General features: G+C 43.5%; 2 protein-coding genes and 1 pseudogene across 2 annotated transcripts; 2 read left to right on the forward strand and 1 right to left on the reverse strand.

Moving 5' to 3' along the window:
• Nucleotides 1-5,776: 5,776 nt before the first annotated feature.
• On the reverse strand, nt 5,777-6,741 carry LOC144376095 (thyroid transcription factor 1-associated protein 26 pseudogene; annotated as a pseudogene).
• A 1,032-nt stretch (nt 6,742-7,773) lies between these two features.
• LOC101966975 (C-C motif chemokine 23) lies at nt 7,774-13,954 on the forward strand. The gene is made up of 4 exons (XM_005321499.5): nt 7,774-8,100; nt 12,581-12,634; nt 13,103-13,217; nt 13,641-13,954. Exons 1-4 carry the CDS (start codon nt 8,025-8,027, stop codon nt 13,729-13,731), a joined length of 336 nt encoding a protein of 111 aa, XP_005321556.2. The 5' UTR covers nt 7,774-8,024; the 3' UTR covers nt 13,732-13,954.
• A 2,978-nt stretch (nt 13,955-16,932) lies between these two features.
• LOC101966689 (C-C motif chemokine 15) lies at nt 16,933-20,932 on the forward strand. Its single transcript, XM_005321498.4, has 4 exons — nt 16,933-17,132; nt 19,573-19,635; nt 20,126-20,237; nt 20,656-20,932. The coding sequence occupies exons 1-4, from the start codon at nt 17,057-17,059 to the stop codon at nt 20,750-20,752; spliced, it is 348 nt and encodes a 115-aa protein (XP_005321555.1). The 5' UTR covers nt 16,933-17,056; the 3' UTR covers nt 20,753-20,932.
• Nucleotides 20,933-21,662: the final 730 nt, after the last annotated feature.

Here is a 21,662-nt window from a genome sequence, read left to right on the forward strand (position 1 = left end):
CCCATCCGATTGGCACTGAAGCAGTCCCTGATCAGAACCCCAAATGGGATTATAATTCGTCTGAAGGAATAATGGTAGAAACCAATTTGTTACTTGCCTCATGGCTGGATTTAGAAAGGCAGCCCAGAAGGTTACCCATTATGAAAAGCTCCAGGAAGTCATTCAAGATAAAAATGAAAACACTTCAGCATGTTTAGACCACCTGACCAAGGCTTTATTACAATATATTAATCTGGACCCTAAGGCTCCAGATGCGACACAACTACTAACGACCTACTTTTTCTCCCAGAGTTTCTCTGATATTAAGGCCAAACTAAGGTGCCTTGAGAGAGCCCCTAACTCCCCAAGCTGAGGTTCTGGAAGTGGCCTTTAAGGTGTAACGGTAGAGACAAGAAGGCCTGAAGCAGAAATATCAGATATTCTCTCAAGTCATCCATTGACCTCAACATCTGTCCCTGGTTCCACTGGTCCTGTAGAAGAGTTCCTCGGGTCCACCCAGATCCTGGATCACTGGGCTCATACATGTCCGCAGCCTCACAAGCCTCCAGGCCCCTGTTCTAAATGCCATCAGGAAGGACACTGGGCCATTGACTATCCCCAAACCCATAGCAGCTCCTGGCCATCTGGCCCTTCCAACTCTTAGAACTGGCTGCAGAGGACTGATGAGGCCCAGGTCCTCATCACCTGACCACTGCCATCACTCCACAGGAACCCAGGATAACTGCATATTTCAGGTAGGCCTGTCTCCTTCCTCCTGGACACCAGGTCTACATAGTCAGTCCTCAAGGATTTCAGGGGGCCTACTACTTACCCTTACAGACACCTAGACTTGTTTGCACTTTTGGCTCTCTAATTTTTACCCACTCCATTTTGGTCATTCCACCAAGCTCTGTTCCCATTATGGGAAGGGACATCCTCACAAAGTTGAGGGCTACACTTTCCTTCTCCCCTCATATGTGCTTCCATCCAGGCTCACCTGCCTCTCCCCTGATCCTCACCCTTACCTTAGGACCATCCCCTATTCCTTCTGCCAGTGCCTTCCCATTACCCCCTTCCAAGGTGGACCCTACTGGGATGTTTCAAGTCCTTCTCTGGCCTCACACCACGAGCCCATTCACATCTGTCTCTATTTGCAGATCAGCCTCATCAGGCTCCTGATAATAAACCCGCTTCTTGTCCCAGGGGTGTGTGATCAGTCCTGTACCATTTTTCTTTTCATTGATGCCAGTGACTCCGTCACGTTCTCCCACCAGCTTTGCTCTCCACTCTGGGGATTTGAGCTGCTCTGGGATCCTGGCCTTGTCCTGGCCCAGGACAATGACCACACATTTTTTTTCCATTCACTTAGTGCTCTCCTTCTTCATCCACACTCTGGCCTCATTTGGGTAAGTGACTTCGCCCTTCTCTCCCCTCCTCCTCACAAGTCTACTCCCTAGCGACAGCAGTGACAAGTATCCTCTCTAGAACTTAGATCTTGGCCCAGCACCGAGATTCTCACCCATCCCTTCCCCTTGGCAAGTACACTCCAACTCGCCAGGGGAACTCCCAATCTCTGCCCCTCGGCAAGTTCACTCTTGGGGTCTTGGTTCTCAGCTCCTCAGCAGACCTCACAAAAGCCCTGGCCAGGCAACCAAGACTCTCTCCAGGCAAAGCCCCGGACTAGAGAAGTAGTGGGTGACTCCCTTCTCTCAGTTCCAGATTCCAACTCACCATGGAGAACTCCCAAATCCCATTTGACTCACCTCTCAGCTGCTCTTCTTCGCCCACTTAACCCCACTCCATTTGGCTCCTGATCTAATTCAATCAATTCCACCTTCCAATCTTCATAACTTTGGAGAGCCCTCAGGAAAATGGAAGAGAATCCCCATGTGCAGGCTTTCTCCTTTCTCCACTCTAAGCCTTCCCTTTGCTTCTCTTGCTCCCTCATCCAGCTTCTACTTGCTCTGGGAATCCACTAAAGCTCTGGATTCCTCCAGAGACCCTACTTCTAGACAAACAAGGGACCCAGAACTCTCCTGCATGGTAAAGCCCTAGGCAGCATACTCCCTGGCCGAGGCCACACTGAAGCTAACATTGAAATACAAAGGACAGACTCCGCAGGCTTAATAGGAAGCCTAAGGAAAACAAAGGAGAAAAGAAAAAAAAAGTGTATATTTAACATCTCCCTTGGCTACAACACAGAAGAATGACTTCAAAACTTTCATTTTATCTCCGTGATCTCACACACCCTGATCTCTCACATTTACATGGCTGAAAAGCAGGGATTTGTTCTAGGAGTCCTCGGACACATTTTGGAGCCAATCCTTTGCCCCTGTGGCTTATCTATTGAAGGGTCTTGGCCCTATTTTGGAGGGATGGTCCCCTTGCCTACCAATGTTGGCTGCAGCCTCTCATTAACAAGTCAAAGAAACTCACCTTTGGGGCCCCCCCACTCACCATCCTGGCTCCCCATCACCTAAAAGTACTCCTTACCTGCAAGGGCCTACATTCCTTACCACCACCACCCATCACCTTTTATCTCTACAGGCTTCCCTGGTGGAAGATCCCAGTCTTACCTTCCATACCTGCTCACCTTTAAACCCTGCTACTCTCTTCCCCACTCCTCAGGACTCTGCCACCTCTTCTCCTCTTACCCATTCATGCATTGGCACTCTGGAGGAGTTTCTTCAACATCCCTCCCACATACAGGAAGGCCCCTTGCTCCATACACATGGTCCACAGATGGCTCCTCCTTCCTTCAGGAGGGAGTTCTTCGGGCAGGGTATGCTAGAGTCTCTCTAACCTCGGTTGTGGAAGTGGGTCCCATCCCCAATAATACATCCAATTAGCAGGCTGAACTGGTTGCCCTTATCAGAGCCTTCTCTTTGGCAAAGGGAGCTTCCCTCAATGTCTACACTGACTCTAAATATGCTTTCCACATACTTCTCTCCCACTCTGCTATTTGAAAGGAGCACAGGTTCCTAACCACCAAGGGAACTTCAATCACAAATACCCCCTTTATCTCCAATCTCCTTCAGGCCTCCAAGCTTCCCACTGCCGTTGGAACTGAAGGCTGGCAGCTAAGTAACCCCCTTCTCCAGTGGGCACTTCCTTTCCTGACCTTCTCCTTGTCACAGGCCTTTTGATGATGCTTGCCCCCTACGTCATTAGATCTATTCAAGACCAGATTCAAAGGATCTCTAACCAAACCTTGAACCAGCCTCTGTTACAAAATTGGGCCATCTGGAGTCAGCATCACCGGCACCTCCTGACCATCACCATTGCCTCAATGACACCCTGCACCCCTAACAAGGGTCCAGACACTGCCCCCCCTCCCAGCAGGAAGACACTACAGAAGATTGATCTATGTCCCTGTCCCTTAAGGGGCCCAATAACAAACAAAAAAAGGAGGGAATGTGAGGTCCTTGCTTTGCATCTGGACTGCCATCTTAAGTGACAGCCGCCATTTTAAGAAAAATTTTACTTTCCCAACCAAGGGCCTTTCTGAGAAAGGCTCACCACTTTTTCATACCAACCTCACCCTTAACCGCCTGGATTAGGACCCTCCCAGCTCTAATCCCTGAGCCTGCCCCATAAAAGTCCCAAACCCCAAGCCTGTTTTCCCTCTTTCCGTCTATGGAGAGTTGTGACTTTGTCAGCTCTGACAAATAAACTCTCATGTGGTCTCTGTCTTCCATTTCTCGCTCACCCAACTCGCGGTTCCTCGCTTTCCTTTCAGTTAATCATATTTTATAGTTTGGGACAAAACATGTCTCCAATGGTCCACATGTCTTCAGAGCTGAGTAGAATCTAACCCAGAGGTTAAGGCAACAAAGGAGACAGATATAACATGAAGACAGAGATATCAAGTGGTTTCATCCTGTTCCAGTCACCCATCGGATATCTGCAGGTCCACGTGAAAAGACACCATTTTCAGCAAAAGTGGCCTTCAGATCCCTGAAGAGCAGGCTATGCAACCGTTGTCATCACAACCCACCTGTTGGAGGTGTTATCTACAGCAAGGCTAGTGGGAGACTAAAAATGTGTGGCCCAGCTGTGTGGCCTCCAAAAATAGTGATTTTAAGTCAACTAACAGCAAGTGAAGCTGGCCGGTTTATTTGTTATTCTCAGTTGCAAGAGCTTCATCTTGGGGCCATCAGGGGTGCGAAAGACTTTCATAGGAAGGGAGAGGAGGTGCAGGGAAGGAAGGCCATGTGCTGAGTGGGGTCTTCATCATCCTGGGCTCGTGTCTGTTCTTCCTCTCAGAGGCATTGCAAAAGGGACTTCTACTTCCTGGGACTGGTTCCTATGGTTTCTTAGATAAACATACACTTTTCTGCAAGTTAAACTTCATAGCAACTTACACGTTCTGTGTTAGTATCAGCTAACACAAGATTTAAAGATTCGGGAGCGTGTTCCACATTCTGATGTCATCTGAAGGTCACCAGATGTTTCTGAGTTCGGTAAATTCTAAGAAAGATTACTTAGCAGTTCACATCTTCAGCCTTTAGGTGGGGCTTCTCTTTAGAATTTAGAAGGATGAGCAAAAGACACGGGACTTGTCCTTGCAAAAGGATTTGGGAGGGGAAGCAAACTTGTGAAAGGCAGAGAGGGGAAGTGAAAGTAACCCCGCCAAGGGTGACTCTTCAAAGAGTGGCCGCTGTTACCTAAGATCCCCAAATAAGCACTTTTTAATGTTTGTTGTTTTTGAGTTTGGATTGATCTAAAACAACTCTTCCTCCTGGAAGTTCCAGAGCTGTAATCTTCATAATAAAATGGTAATCTCATAAGTAAATTCTTCCCCTGAGTTCTGTGAGCAGTTGGAGCAAAATATCAAACCTGAGGCGGGGGTCACGGGGTCTTTCTACGGTAGCCACGTCAGACAGAAGTGGTGGGCAGCCTGCCACTTGTGACCGACATCTGAAGCAGAGGCAGATCTGTGGGACTGAGCCCTTAGCCTGTGGGGTCTGTGTAAATAGTCACAAGAGAAGTATTGAAAGGGCTAATAGAAAAGAAACGGGGGATTTTCTTCCAAGGAGTAGTAATGTTGTAAGGACAAACAAGGCCAGGCACCAAAGACAGCAGGAAACAGTTTTATTTGGCTGCAGCCAGATTCAGAGGGCACAGCTTTTGCTGTAATCAATCAATCCCCTGAACCCCGAGTTCAGGTAGTTTCAGAGTTTTATACCCAGCATGTAAGGGGAGGGGCTCAGAAGTTCACAGTCTGCAGAAGTTCACATAAAAGCAGCTTTTTCTTTCATGGTTTTGGGCAAGTTAACCCTTCAAGGACAACACCTGAGAAGGGGCGAGCTTCCTCTCCCCTCTCGTTCCTCCCCCCTGACAGCTGTTACCACTTAGTCCAATTGGTAACTTATCTTATCTTAAAAATGTAGACATCTCCGTGAAGCCCAGCTCAAGGCTGGAGGCCTTGTTTGCACATTTCCACAAACTACTATACTGGATACATGTTTGTGAAAAACTAGTAAGGGGGTATCCAGCACCTGGACTGCTGATTTCTTCCCAGCCTGTGGCCAAGTAAAATAGGGCAGCATGAAAATAGGAAGTTTATCTACACTGAACTCTTTTGCAGAGACTCTTTTGCTGACAGTCCCAAAATCAGCTATGGTGAAGATTTCTGGAGAAGCCCAATTAAGACTTTTCTAAGGAGAAAGGAAGTGCCACTACGGTAAAATTCTGGACATATTTTTGAAGGTACAGCTGTAACAGTGGTCCTCTTTATGCTCTGAATGTAGCCCTTGCTGCTCTGCCACTGCAACTGATTTTTTTTTTTAAACTTTTATTTCACAAATATCATATAATACAAAAGCAGTACACGCTTGATCATGTTTCTCAAATAGAAGGTTCTTTCAGTTCTTCAGGTCATCCTTCTTCCAGAGGAAAATAAATAAGTCACAAAATCTACAGCATATATAGAAAATTTTCTTTCACAAGAACAAAAATATTTGCAGAATTTAACCCTTAATCATTTTTCCTTAGGAAAAAAAAATTCTGATTTAACTTTTTTCTTGTATTTTTTGAAGAAGATACTCCATTTGTAAATTCAAGTTTGGTTGGCCCTTTCTAGTCTTTTTGCTCAATATTTTGAACGCTTCCATTTTCTTCTTTTTGTAGAGTCTTTGAGCTTCTTCTCTCTCTTTTTTTCTCCTCTCGAACTCTTGTTTCTTGGCAGCACGTTTAGCTTGTATCCGTTCATATTCTTCTAGTGCTTTTTGATTTGATGTTTTCTTTTTATTCTTTTTTGGAATAGTCACAGAATTTTTCGTTTTGCCACACTGTTCTGGTTGAGGCTGATGAACACTACCTTCGTCTTCAGACAAAGTCTGGTCAATGCTATGCTCTTTTTCAGGCAAAGGCTGGTCAACTTTTTCTTCTGACAAAGGCTGGGTAACTTTTCTCAGTTGCTTCCTGAGTCTTTCTTCTTCAGCTAAATAAAGATGTTTCAGATGATCTGGATACTGATCTGTGAATTGGGACTCCTGTGATATTTGAGCCTTCTTTTTCTTCCACAGCAATTTCTTGTAATGTTGTTGAATCTTCAGTTTTCTCCGAAATGCAAAGCCTTGCCCCTCGCGAACGCTGCCCGAAAAAGCTTGAGGATAGTTAGGCCGCCAGGTCCTCTTTTTCCCATTCTTATTCCTGCCTCCGACAGGTGAAACCCCCTCAACACGCGTCCCCAAACCACCGGCTCTCAACCTCGCTGCCGGCCTGACGGGTGCCATCGTGGACCAATTAAGTCGACAGATCCCCCTGCAACTGATTTTTAAAATGAACTTGTTTCTTTCTCTTTCTCTCTCCCTGCTCCTCCCAAATCTCTCCCCCTCCCCAATCTCCATCCTATGCAGAACGATCTGTCCCTGAGCACACACCTTGCATAGGAACCAAGTAATCCAGACTTTGGGGATGGCACCAGAAGATCTCAGAAATGACTATCTCTCAAATTAGCAAGCAAATCACCACTCCAACAGAGGACATGTGGAATGAAGCCTTTGGGTCAGCTCTTTAAAAGCCCCCTGTTCCTGCTGATGGGCAGAATCCCAGCCCTTGAGACAGGAGTCCCCTGTGTTTCTCCTTTGCTAGCAAAGCAATACACCTTCTTTTTCCTTTTTCTCAAAACCGTGTCCTCATTATTAGGTTGGCATCGGGGACAAAGACTGAGCTTTCAGCAACAAAAAAATAACCAAAGGGCTTATTAATGAATTAGATGTGTAGTATGAGACCAGGGGAGGCCCAAACACATCTCTAGACACTGTGAAAGGAATCGTGTGATTGGGTTTAAGTTAGTGCTCTTGCTGGTGAACCACTGTGCTTATAGGTATAAGTTCCTTGCTTAGCAACTAGACAGCCATCTTAAGTGACAGCTGCCATTTTAAGGAAAATTTTGCTTTCCCGCCTAAAGGTGTTTCTGAGAAAGGCTCACCACTCCCTCATACCAACCCAACCCAACCCCTAACCACCCAGCTCTGATTCCTGATCCTGCCTCATAAAAGTGCCAGAACCCAAGCCTGTTTTTCCTCTCTCCACTATAGAGAGATGGCCTTTATTTGTCTGCTCTGATGAATACACCCTCTTGTGAGTCTCTGCCTGGTCTCTGTCTTTCATTTCTCTCTCGTTCCTCACTTTTCCTTCAATAGGATTCTGGATAGCTGATGGTTAAGTCCTGTGGGGGAGGAGTTCTTATGATATAGAATAATAATGAAACTTCTAGAAGGAAGGATCCTACTTAAAATATTCCCTCTTTGCCTGTGCCCATTAGGACAGTTCAGGAACTCCACAGGACTGTGAGTGTCACCTTGGTGGTGGTCTCACTTTTTTTGTTTCATCCTCAGCCCTGCCTTTCCTTTCGCATTGTCGCCCCAGTTCCCTCTTTTAGAAACAGCTGTTAATTATGATGTAGCCAATGAACAGCACTCTGCCTCTGCTCAGGACTTCCTGATTCTCCTTTTATAAACTCAGAGACAGGACAGGGAGTCAAGGAGTGGTGAGCTCAGGAGTCCCCAGCCCAGCTCTTCCTGCCCACGGGGAAGATGAAGTTCTCCATAGCTGCCCTCTCCTTGCTCATTCTTGCTGCTGCTCTTGGATCCCAGGCCCGGGTCATACATGGTGAGTCCAATGAGCTTTCTCACTGGTGGCCAGGTCCTCGGTAATTCATGGTCTGGGGAGGAGATGCAATGGGCACCATTTTCCTCTAGTGACTCCTGTCCATCCCAGACATGGTGATGGAACTTACTTAACAGAAGAGCAGGGTATAGACCTGGAAAAGGTCTGCAGCCTGGAAAAAAAAAAACTGTACACCAATGACTGGTCCTGTTTGGGGACAATTATTTCCTTTTTCATGGCCAGAGTTATTGGATACCTTTCCTTAATGGACATGGGGACTATTCAATGCTAGATCAAAAAAAATTATAGTACAACTGGGATTTTTTTGGAAAAAAGCATAGAATTCTATGACATTTGAACCATTATATACCATCTAATATAAATCTGTCATATTGGAGAGGAAGTGGTCCAACTCAGGCAAGTGTCTCACACAAGGTCACCTAACAATTCTGTTCTTTAACAAATATGTGTCTAGTGGTTCCTCTGTACAGGGCAGGCACTATTCCAAGTTTCTTATAGATGCTAACGAATTTATTCCTGCTAACAATCCTGCAGGGTAGATATTATGTTAAATGATGTGAATTAGCTATTTTTGTTGGGGAAAAACCTAGCATGATATCAGTCATTTGTTTGCATATTATTGTTGTTGTTGTTGTTGTTCTCATTTTGTAAATGAGAAAACTGATTTATAAAAACTTTAAATAACTTGCATGAGATCATCCAGCTGGTAGGTGGTGAAATTAGGATCGGAGCTAGTTTGGAAGTAGCTATGGGAAGGCAAGACTATTTAAGATATTTTGGACAGGCCACCTTGACCATATCAAGCATATTATATTGTATACAGATGCCTCGTTATACACAATTTATATGTAACTATTCAACCTTGCCTTGGTGTCCTTGGGGAATTGTTCCAGGATCTTACATGGATACCAAAATACCTGGATGCTCATGACCTTATATAACCCATGCACATCTTCCCCTGTGCTATAAATAATTTCTAGATTACTTATAGTACCTAAAACAATGTAAGTGCTAGTAAATAGTTGATATACTATATTGTTCAGGAAATAATGACTATGTTCAGTACCGATGCAACTTGTGTTTTTGCTTTGTTTCAGTTTTGAAGTGCTAGGTATTGAACCTAGGCTTCATACATGCTAGGCAAGTGCTGTACCACTGAGCTACGTTCCCAGCCCCTTGATGCAACTTTTTTCTTTCTTTATTCTTTTTAAGAATATTTTCAACCACAGTTGGTTGACTCCATAGGTGTGGAACTCCCAAGTATAGAGGGTTGACAATTTATAAGAAATGAGCTAAGAGAGGGACATGGTGGCACACTTCCATAATCCCAGTGACTTGGGAAGCTGAGACAGGGGGATCACAAATTCAAGGCAAACTTCAGTGTCTTAGTGAAGCCTTCAGCAACTTAATGAGATCCTGTCTCAAAATAAAAAATATGGAAAGCAGTATGGAGATTCCTCAGAAAACTGGGCATGGAACCACAATTTGACCCAGCTATCCCACTCCTTGGTTTATACCCAAAGGATTTAAAATCAGCATACGACAATAATGCAGCCATATCAATGTTTATAGCAGCTCAATTCACAATAGCTAATCTATGGAACCAATCTTGGAATCCCTTAATAGATGAATGGATAAAGAAAATGTGATATACATAGTCAATGAAATATTACTCAGCTTTAAAGAAGAGTGAAATTATGACATTTGCCAGTAAATGGTTGGAGTTGGAGAATATCACGCTAAATGAAATTAGCCAATCCCACAAAACTAAAGGCCAAATGTTTTCTCTAATATGCAGATACTAAATCACAATAAGGTGGGGGTGGGGGGGCCACTAGGGAAGAATAGCATTATCTTAGATTATAGAGGGAAGTGATGGGAGGCGAGGGGAGGGGATGTGGGGATAGGAAAGCTAGTAGAATGAGACAGACATTATTACTTTATGTATATATGTGACTGCATGATCTATATGATTCTGCAGCATGTACACTCAGAAAAATGAGAAATTACATCTCATCTATATATGATATAGCAAAGTACATAAATGCATTCTACTGTCAAGTATAACTAATTAAAAAAAATTAAAAAGTTTTTTAAAGAATCAATGAGAACCAAATTCAATTTTAAGTTACATTTATATTTTCTTTCCTTAAGTGCAAAAACAATCATATTTACTTTATGTGAAATACAGGTTAATGGAGATTGACATTAAAATTTTTTCAATGCACTCCATTTTTTTAAAAAAAGTAAGAACTCCATGATAGTGTTTTTTGAGTTTGTATTTTAAAATATCTATAATAAAACTCCTTTTTAATTTTCTAATTAAATAAATAAGAAGAAGGACTGGGGATGTAGCTCAGTGATAAAGCACTCCTGCATTAAATTCCTGGTACAAAAAAAAACAAAAACAAAAACAAAGAAAAGAAATGAGCTAAGAACAAGAAAGCAATTGTTGATGACTGAATCCTTGTTGCCCAAATCATTAATTTATGTTTTGATATGAAAAATAAATATTAATTTTAGAGCTAGTTTTAGTCTGTGATACAGGCAATTGTGGAAATGACTGAGTTGAAAGGGAGGGAAAGAGAAAGGGAGGGACAAAGGAAAGAAGGAAGGAGAGCTAAAAGTTTAGCTGCATTTGCCTAATTAGCACAATACAGGTCTATAATCCCCCCAAACAGTTAGGGCTGTATGAATTTCAGAATATAGAATTTGGGGGGCTTTGAAAAGTTAAGATGATATCCAGTAATTTCACTTCTGGGTACACACCCCCAAAAACTTGAAAGCATATGCATGAAAAGATTTCAGTACCACCATGTTCTTAGCAGTGTTCTCCACAGTAGGCAAAAGGTAGAAACAAGATGTGTCCATCAGTGGACACATAATGGATGGATGAGTAAAATGTGGTAGACATGTGCAATGAAATATTATCCAGCAATGAAAAGGGAGGAAATTCTGACATGCTACTACATGGACGAAAGTCGGGTGACATAAGTGAAGCGATCAGTCACGAAAGACAGATGCTGCATGATTCTCCTTGTATAAGCTACACAGAGTGGTATTTGCAAGGTTTATGAATGGATGGTGGTGATACTTGCACCGTATTTGGAATATATTTAAGGCTACTAAACTGGACACTTTAAAATGTTTTAATAGCAAAATTTGAAGCCATATATATATATATTTACTACAATTTTTTTAAAAATTAAGACAATAAACACTTGCATGTTGCTTAACTTTGTGGGATCTGGAAAGCACACTATTTCTATGAAATGCAGCAATATTTCTATTACGGTTTAAATCTAGAAAGATCCTCCTAAAAACTCATATTTTGAAAGTATGACCTCCAATGTAGCAAGGTTCAGAGGTGGGCTTTTAGGCAAGGGTGAGAGCTGTAAACTCAGGTAGATTAATCCATTTTATGAATTAAGAATTTGAGTGGGCTGCTAGGTGATAATTATGGGCAAGGGAGGCATAGCTGGAGTAGGTCACTGGGACATGACTTTGGGGATTGTATACCTTGTCCCTGGCTCCTCACTCTTTTTCTCTGCTTCCTGGTTGTCACGAGCTGAGCAGATTTCCGCCATTGTCCCCTTGGTCAGCCTCACCTCAGGCCTACAGCAATGGAGTCAGCCAGCCAGGGAATAAAATCTCTGAAACCAAGAGCACCAAATAAACATTCCTTCCTCTAAATTGTTCTTGTCAGGTGTTTTGATCACAGCAATTAAAAATTGACTAATAGTCAGGAGTCCACCCAGGCAACCCTGGTAGTAGCAAACACCTGTCATCCCAGAGACTAGGGGCAGGGGAGGGGTGGGGGGCACTGAGACAGAAGGATCACAAGTTCAACCCCAGCCTCACCAACATGAATGAGATCCTCAGCAACTGAGTGAGACCTGGTCTCAAAATTAAAAAGGTAAAAAGAACTGGGAATGTAACTCATTGAGAAAGAGGCCCTGGGTTCAGTCCCCAGTACAAAAAGAAAAAAAAAAGCTGACTAACACAATTCTTCAGCAAACACATAAGTATTAGTACCAAATGGGATAAATAAAGATTGTAAATAGGTTCACATCATTTCAAGGGACATTGTGCCACCCAATGAACTGATGGACAACTTGCTGTTTGCCAGTCTTGTAGAAGGCAAAAACATGAAGAAAGAGTGTGGACTTCATCACATTAGGAATGGACCCCTTGAAATTACTCATATTGGACTTTCATTGTGCTATTAGTATTCAAGAGACAGTAGAATGTCTCTGTGTCTCAAACATTTTCAAAAGGGCCCCGAAGAATCGCAGGGAAAAAGAAGACAGAAGGGCTAAGGCAGGCCTCCACCCAGACAGGTGACTGTGTTCCAGGATCGGGGCCTCTCTGCCTTGGGATGGGGTGAGGAATGGGGTGGGTGGAGATGCTGAAATGGTGCTGTCTCCCAGTAAATCCTACCCCACCTGTCTGTTTCTTTCAGATCTAGAGAAAAGACAACTTCTGAGGATTCCTATTAAGTCTCCAATTCAGCACGGTAAATGACCAAATAGGACATATTTCTAAGCAGCAGGGGGGCTCCGACTTATGCTAGAGATTCATCCACCCTGTTGACAGGACCGGCTGAGAACAGAAGGGCCTGAGGGTGGGGAAAGTCTCCAGGGAAGATCAGGATGGGCCACGGGTACCTCCTCTAAGGATGCCGTCTCTATGGCCACCTGGCTGTCCTGAGAGTCCGCCCAGCTGGGGCACAGGGTGCTCTGTGATGCCTGCAGCTGCCTTTCCCTTCCAGGGCTAATGCTTCTGCCCCTATCATGGTTCAGACACAGAGGTCAGCTCTGGGGTGGGGGGTCCTGAAGCAAGGAGATGACACTGAGTGCTGCCCAAGGAGGAAGAAGCATCCCCTCTGAGCCCTGGTCCCCCGCCATAGTACCCTTTACAGCAACCTACATGGTACTCCTGATGCAAAAGACTTGGCCCTCAAATGGACTTTCTCTGCCTGCAGGTATTCTTCAGGAAGCTGCTGACTGCTGCTTCATATATACTCGGCGAAGTATCCGGTGTTCATTTATGAAACATTATTATAAAACGAGCAGTGGGTGCTCTCAGCCAGCTGTCATGTAAGTGTCAATGTCACCCACCACGTGTTGGGAGTCAGGGAGCTGGCAGGGTCTTGGAGGGAGGGCATGAGGGATGGGTGTCTAAAATAGTCCCACCCTTGGATCTTGCCAGGTAAGGGACAACTTGTGTCCTCACCAGGGTCCTGCAGGGCATGAGGGATGAGACCTTCCTAGTGGAGAGGAGGAGAGGGGAGGAAGGAGAGAGCAGGCAGGAGGCTGCCCAAGGACACTCCCATGAATCCTCAGGGAGTCTCCCAGGCAGGGGAGGGTCTCAGAGAAGATTCTGGGCCTGAGCTGCCTTCTGCAGAGAATGGAAAGAAGAGACTGTTGGGTGGGGATTCCCAGGGGTAAGGAGGATGGGGCTCCTTGCGTCCACTTGCTGAAGACCACTCATTTTGCAAGCCTTTCCCCACTTTTCTCCAGTTTCTTCAGCAGGAAGGGACAACGAATCTGTGCCGACCCCAATGATGGGAGAGTCCAGGAGTGCATGGCAAACTTGAACTTAAACTCATAGACCACGGATCTGGAGCTAAAAAAAATCAATTGAGGAAAAGGAACACAAGTTGCCAGCCACCCCAACCCCAACTCCCTCAACCCAACTACCTCCTGGGAGATTCTTGGCCTGAATTACTGAAAACAAGTGAACAAACAAACAAACAAAAAAGTCTGTATTCTGTTTGGTGTTAAGGCAACGCATCTGGTAAACAATAAACAGCATCTGTGTGGATTCAGCCTGATTTGACGCAGATCCTGAGTTGTAACCACCATGATTGCCCCAGACCAACTCAAATTGGGTTTTCCTGCATAGATTCCCAGAAAAGTATAAAAGGATAAAACCATTAGAGTGATATTGTGGAGCTTTACAACCAGAGTCTGGCTCCAGGAGCGTGCCTGACTCTTACGTCAGTGTAAGGTAAACCAGGTACATTCCAGCTACAATGAAGTCTCTTTTCTCCAAACCCAGTTCCCTGCCTCTCTTTCTGACTCAAATTGCATCTATCAGTGAGTCCCCAGTAAACTGCACTCTAATGCTCGATCTGTCTGTCTCTCAGGTCTCACGGCACCCTGTGCCAGTCCTTATACACCAGGACTGAGTTGTTCTAGAGCAAAATCCAGTTACTTTGCTAATTTATTTTGAAGTTTATGAGGAAGAGGAAACTGATGGAATTACTCATCTTAGGATAAGTATTATCTTTGAAACAAGAGATATCATAGTATTATTTTTAAATAGCTAAAGCCATGACTCATTCAAATATAGATTGAATGTGTGTATTTAAACCATACATGATGTTATGGGTCCATGTGTGATGGAATCATAAAACTGATCCAAAAATGACTGGAGGAATAGAGTTTATAGAGTTAATTGCAGATGATGTTCTAAAACATGTTTGCTAAGTTAGGGGATAGACTAGTACCTGTGTATACAGTGATCATAAACCTGGGTTTATGATCACTTCCAGGGGACAGAAATCATTTGCATGTGTCCTGGTCAAAATTTTCAAGTTAATACGTTATTTCATAAACTCTGGGACCTGGTTAATAGTAAGTGGAACATAACCCCCTAACTACCATCCTCTACACTTACGGGAATCCTGGAGAGGGGTGGGGGCTGTTAGCAACATTCCAGGATGACATAGGAAGGTATGCACTTATCCTTTGCCCTGTTTCTAAGTCTTAGTTGTTTTTATTAATATACATAAGTTCTGAAAAGACTTTTCCTCTAAAGTTAAAGGATATTTTTAAACCATGTAAGCCAGTCACAGTGACATACACCTGTAATACTGGCTCTTCAGGAGGCTGAGGCAGGAGGATCGAAAGTTCAAGGTCAGTCTGGAAAACACAGGAAGACCCTATCTCAAAATAAAATAAAAAGGGCTGGGGATGTAGTTCAGTAATAGAGGGCCTGGGCTCAATCTCCAATGCTGCAAAAAAAAGAAAAACAAAACTTTTAAAGAGAGTAGCTATCAAATATATGTACACCTCTATTTAAGCATATAAGCTTATGTTTACAATTATTACACCTTGTTTACTATCTCATAAAATTCAAAGGACAGCACTGAATTCTAAACTACAACAAAATGTTTTCTATTTGAAAAAGTTTTAGAGCTGGGGATGTGGCTCAAGCCGTATTGTGCTCGCCTGGCACCCGTGGGGCATTGGGTTCAATCCTCAACACCACATAAAAATAAAATAAAGATATTGTGTCCACCAAAAACTAAAAAAATAAATATTTTTTTAAAAAAGAAAAAGTTTTAAACTTATGTCTACTTTTAGTATGATTTGCCTAAGAAATCAATGGGAGGAAATAACTTTTAGAGCAATGAGTCACAAATTGCAAAAAAAAAAATTCCTGAGATAACAACAAAAACTGGGGATTTTTATAACCCAAGGAAACTAGACACAACTTCACATTATGTCTCATCTTCTCTTCCCTACCAAAATAGCTAGTATTTTTAAGGTTTTGTGGTAGTTTAGAAAACAGTATCTTTCACCATACCATGGTCATGCTCAAATGACACAACTTAGTTAATATCTGACCCATGAGAATCTCACACAAGTCTTAGTTTCTAAGAATTTTCTATTAATTTTCAGTCTTATTAACCAAAAGAAAATGATTTGTCTTTATTTCATTATCACCATTCTGCATTTGCACATGGAAACTCACAACTCTGGTTTTACTTTATTCTCTGTTAACTACCTCATCCTTGCAGATATCCAAGGACCTTGTAACTGTGCACTGGGGATTTTGTTAAGAGAATGGATCACCTATGCTCTTTTAACCACACCCATGAGGAAGGGGAAGGCAGCTGTGGGGGTGGGAATCAGGTAAATAAGCCTTAGAAATAGAATATGACTGGAACTATGGGATTTGAATGCCAGATGCTGTGGAACCACTTTGCAGGAACACTTGGCCCAACTTGGAGGGAGCAAGGGCCTAGAAACCTTCCTGAATAGAGTTGATGACTTAGTAGGAATTAATATTAGCACAGCACCAATTTATCTATTAAGCACAACTATTGGGGTCCTCGAGTATATAGGTCCTCTCCTAAGGAAGAAAATCTAAATTTAAAATACACTTTTAGCTGTTGAACTTATTATGCACTAGAGTGTCATTGTATTGGAAAGTGGAGGGTCAGTGTGTGGGAAGAGAACCCAAGTCTTCAGGGCCTTCTGCACATAAAGACTTTGATGTTGGCCCCAAGTCCATGAGAAGCCCCTGGCAGATTCTGAATGATGAATCACAAGGCCAAGGCTGCAGGCCCGAGCATGCCTCCGGGAGGGTACCCTGATTGCAGGCTTTAGGGCACTTGAGAGTCAGGGTGCAGTGGTTAGGCCTTGAGATCATCAGAGCTTAGGAATCTCCTGGCCCCTAATCTCCTGCTCTTCATTCCAGTGGCCAACTGGACTGGCTCCTAAGTTTCAATGCCCTTCTGGTTGGGCCAGAAGAGAACTGGAAATGGGCGCAGTGTCCACCAAGTCCCAACCCTGAGTCAGGGAGTCTGGCAGAGACATCCGCCCTCACCCTGTGGTCAGATTTATAGGAGCCAATGAGTCTCCTAACAGAGAAATCCTTCTTGAAATAGTTCTTCTCTGTGCCTGTATACTGGGACAGTTGGAAAATCCCCATGTCACCTTTGCCCTCTACTTCCTGTTACATTCTCAGCCTCTTTCTGTCTTATAGAAATAGCATGTTCACTATTAATGAGCCAATGGAGAGCACTCTGACCTCTGTCCTGTGACTTCCTAATCCTCCTCCTTTGATAAACATAAGGACAGGCCAGCAAATCAGGGAGATCAAAATTTATTTCTCAGAACAACTCTGCCTGCCCAGAGGAAAGATGAAGGTCTCTGCAGTTGCCCTCTCCTTCCTCATTCTTGGTGCTGCCCTTGGATCCCAGGCCCAGGTCATACCCGGTGAGTCTGGAGAGCCCCTTCACCAGTGGCCAGGTCCTCGGGTAACTCTTGGTCTGGGGAGAAGATGCAGAGGGCACCATTGCCCTCCCTGACTCTGTCTGCAGCTTGTGATCCCTGAGAGAAACTGCACAGAGATGACTGGTCCCATCTGGGGAAAGAGTTATCTCCTTTGCAAGGCCAGAATTATTGGATACCTTCTCTTGGCTGGCATTTTAGCAATGGAAAGAACCATCATTAAAATATAAATTTGTGGAAAGAAGTATAGAATTCCATGATGTTTGCATCATTATATACCATCTACTGTAGAAATGTCATTTTCAGAGGAATTGGGACTAGCCAGGTAAGTGACTCACCTGAGGTCACCTTCTCATTTGAACGTGTGGAATTTTAATTTATGAGAGTGACTGAATCTCCAGAGAGATCAATGCCATTAAAAAAAAAAAAAAAAAGAATGAAGCTGAGTGTGGTGATGCACATCTATAATCCAGAGGCTCGGGAGACTGAGGTAGAAGGATCTCAAGCTCAAAGCCAGCCTCAGCAAAAGCCAGGAACTCAGTGAGACCCTGTCTCTAAATAAAATACAAAATAGGGCTGGGAATGTGGCTCAGTGGTTGCCCCTCAGTTCAATCCCTGGTACCAAGAAAAAAAAGAATGTATTACTTACATTTCCTAAGAAAGGGAGGTACACTGAGCAGCACAGGGCCACAGTGTACCTCAGCTTTGGGCCAGGGGGCACAAGAAGGATAGAGGGGAAACCTATGCTAGAGCCGTTATGAGGTTTCTGAGAAGAACTCAGGTCAAAGGAGGGGGTGCTGTTTAAGACTGGATAGGTTGAATACGTCCCGAAAGCTTTGAATATAGTGATGATGGTCTTTCATTGTCCGGTACCTGGCTATAGAATGATTTAGGGCAGGGGACATGTTGGCATGGCATTTGAGAGTGAGACAAAGAAGTGGTTGGGCAAAAGCATGCAGCATTAGTCAGTTTGAAACACTTGCCGTCTCTAAAAATTGACCAGTCCTGGGAGAGGCTCTCTCTCTAGCTGTCAAGATTCTTAAGAAGTTAAAATGTCACAAGATGCAGGGGAAAAAAATAAAAAATAAAAATCAGGATTAACAGTCACCTAACAATTAGAATTTTTATTTAACAAACATATTATCTAGTATTTTCTATGTGCCATGCTGTCACTGTTCTTTAAACATTGAGTCTTCCAAACAACTTTGTGGGTTAGGTATTCGTTGGAACAAGTTGTAAATTTGCCATTCATGTAGGGAACGAAAGAGTAGGACTTAAGCAATTTTATATAGTTTGTATATTATTATTGTGGTTGTTGTTATCATTATTATATTCTCTCACTTTCCAAATGAGAAAAACTGTGGTTTAGAAACCTTAAATAACTTGCTTAATATTATATAGATAATAACTGTTGAAATTAGTTAACATAAGGACAGTAAAACATAAGGACAGGCCAGTGAATCAGGGAGATCAAAATTTATTTCTCAGTTCAGAAGTAGTTATGGAAAGATAAGGCTATTTCAGATTTCTTTTTTTCTTTTTTCTTTCTTTTTTTTTTTTCCACTTTGGATTGAACTCAACAATCTACCACTGAGCCACATCTCCAGTCCTTTTTGTTTTTTTAATTTTGAGAGCATGTCTTTCTAAGTTGCTAAGAGATTCACTAAGTTGCTGAGGCTGGCCTCAAACTTTCAAACTTCCTCCTCTGCTTTCCAAGTCACTGGAACTATAGGCATGATAGTGAGTCACCATTCCCAGCTCAGATCTTATTTATTTATTTTCATTGCCGTTCTACCCACATCATATCAAACATGTAGAAGTGTATGCCTTATTAAATGTAATTTAATTGTAACTATTTAAGAAACCAGCTAGAAGTTAAGTTGCACTTGCCTAATTAGAATGATGCAGGTTCACAATTTCTTACCAACAATCTTTAGAGTTAGATGTTTTCTGAAATGCAAAAATTTTCTGGTTTTGAAAAAGTCATCCATACCTGGACATTACCTAATCTCTCTGGTGGTCTCTGGGGAGCATATTTTAATCAAACACTTAGGAATATTTATACTAAGTTAGATAAATAAAGTCTGGAAGTAGCTTCACATCACTTCAAGGGACACTGCCACCAAATGAGTAGATGAAAAACTTGCTGATTCCAGAGTCCTAAAATTCCAGAAGCATGTTCAACTTGCAGTTTGCTTTTAGTATTTCAGAGTCAGTACATAGTCTTTATGTCTCCAACATTTTCAAAAGGGCCCAGAGCACTCATGATACAAAAGGGCTGAGACAGGCCTAAACCCAGACAGGTGACGGTGGTCCAGGATCAGAGCCTCTCTACCTTGGGATGGGGCAAGGAATAGAGGAGCAGAGACACTGAGAGGGTGCTGCCTCCCAGCTATTTCTCTCTCCATCTTTCTATTTCTTTCAGATCCAGAAACAAGAGAACTCTTGGAGAGAGAGCATACGTTTCAACCTCCACTAGTTAATAAAGGTAAAAATTCCATTGTGTTACATATTTAAAAGCAGAAGATGAGCAAGATCCGTGCTATGGTTTCATCCACCGTATTGACAGGGCAGAGAGAGATCTGGAGGACCCTGGGGTATGTAGAAATCTCCAGGGAAGATCAGGATGGGCCACGGGTACCTCCTGCAAAGATGCCTTTTCTATTCCCACCTGGCAGTCCTGAGAGCCCGCCCAGCTGGGGCACAGGGTGCTCTCTGGTGCCTGCAGCTGCCTTCCCCTTCTCAGAAAATGCTATTGCCCCTGTCGTGGCCGTAAGTCCACCTGGGTACCTTCAGACACACCATTCCACTTTGAGGTGGGGGTTCTGAAGCAAGGAGATGACACCGAGTGCTGCCCAAGGAGGAAGAAGCATCCCCTCTGAGCCCTGGTCCCTCTCCTTGGTACTCTTCATTGCACCCTCGGTGGTACTCTTAAGAGAAAAGACTTGTCCTTTAAATAGCCCTTTCTCCACTTACAGTCTTTAACTCTCCTGCTGACTGCTGCTTCTCATATATTACACGAAGTATCCGGTGTACAGTCATGAAAACTTATCATAAAACGAGCAGTGGGTGCTCTCAGCCAGCTGTCATGTAAGTGCTAAGTTCACCCGTCATGTACTGGGAGCCAGGGAACCGGCAGGGTCTTGGAGGGAGGGCATGAGGGATGGGTGTCTAAAATAGTCTCACCCTTGGATCTTGCCAGGTAAGGGACAACTTGTGTCCTCCAGGGTCCTGCAGGGCATGAGGGATGAGACCTTCCTAGTGGAGAGGAGGAGAGGGGAGGCAGGAGAGAGCAGGCAGGAGGCTGCCCAAGGACACTCCCATGAATCCTCAGGGAGTCTCCCAGGCAGGGGAGGGTCTCAGAGAGGATTCTGGGCCTGAGCTGCCTTCTGCAGAGAATGGAAAGAAGAGACTGTTGGGTGGGGATTCCCAGGGGTAAGGAGGATGGGGCTCCTTGCGTCCACTTGCTGAAGACAACTCAGTTCATAATCGCCTTCTTGTCGCCCAGCTTTATCACCAACAAGGGACAACACGTCTGTGCCAACCCCAATGATCCATCAGTTCAAGAGTGCATGAAAAAACTGAAGCACAATCCATCATCCTAGGATCCAAGAATTAGGAACCTTGCATAAGAAGAAAGAACAGGATGGCCAGCCATCCCACCCCCCAATTCTCTTGCCCGAGTACCTCCTATGAATTTTTTAGCCCAAACTATTTTTTAAAGAAATTTGCTGTTCTGTTCTGGTTAGAAAAGTAATGCATTTAATAAAGAGTATTCAGTTTAACTTTGCTTGGATTTTTGAAGAAAATAAACCAAAATAAAACTGAAAGAATTGCTGAGCCCCAAAGAAATAAAAAACAAGTTCACCTGTCTCATCTCCCCTCTTCTGAAATGACTAATCTTTGAAGGCTTGGTTACCATCTCCTCCACCATTTGCTCAAATCACAGTACAATTTTATTTAATATCTGACCCATAGTAATCTTTTGAAAGGTTCTTGTTTATCCCATAATTTTTTTCCTATTTACCAAAAGAGAGAATCTGGTCTTTGTTTCATTATCATTCTTGATTTGTTCCTGAAGACTCACAGCATTCATAGTTGCCTGGCAACCACTTTATTCTAGGAAACATTCCTCAAGATCATTCTGAGTTCCTCTTCCAGTCTGCAGAAATGATTCTAGATCTGCAAAAAAAAAAAAAAAAAAAAAAAAAGGCTTACAGGGATTTTTTTTCTCACCACGCTTCTGAATTTGTTATCTTGTGACAAGTGGCCTGCAGCTTCCCTCTTGAATTTTTCATCTTACTAGAATATATCTTCCTACTGCCTCCTACTGGAAAGGATGAGAAAGGCAAGCACCCTCCCTTGCCTTGTGGGACCAGGGCAGGCAAATCTGGTCATTCTGATGCTCCCTTCCGGTACTGCAGAGAAGAAGAAAGGAATCCACCCAGGTGACAGTGGTGGTGGCAACAGATTCTGGAGGTGGTGGTGCCGGCACACATGTTCATGACCCAGTTC

Source organism: Ictidomys tridecemlineatus, chromosome 3, assembly GCF_052094955.1.
Source record: "Ictidomys tridecemlineatus isolate mIctTri1 chromosome 3, mIctTri1.hap1, whole genome shotgun sequence".
Taxonomy (NCBI): Eukaryota; Metazoa; Chordata; class Mammalia; order Rodentia; family Sciuridae; genus Ictidomys; species Ictidomys tridecemlineatus.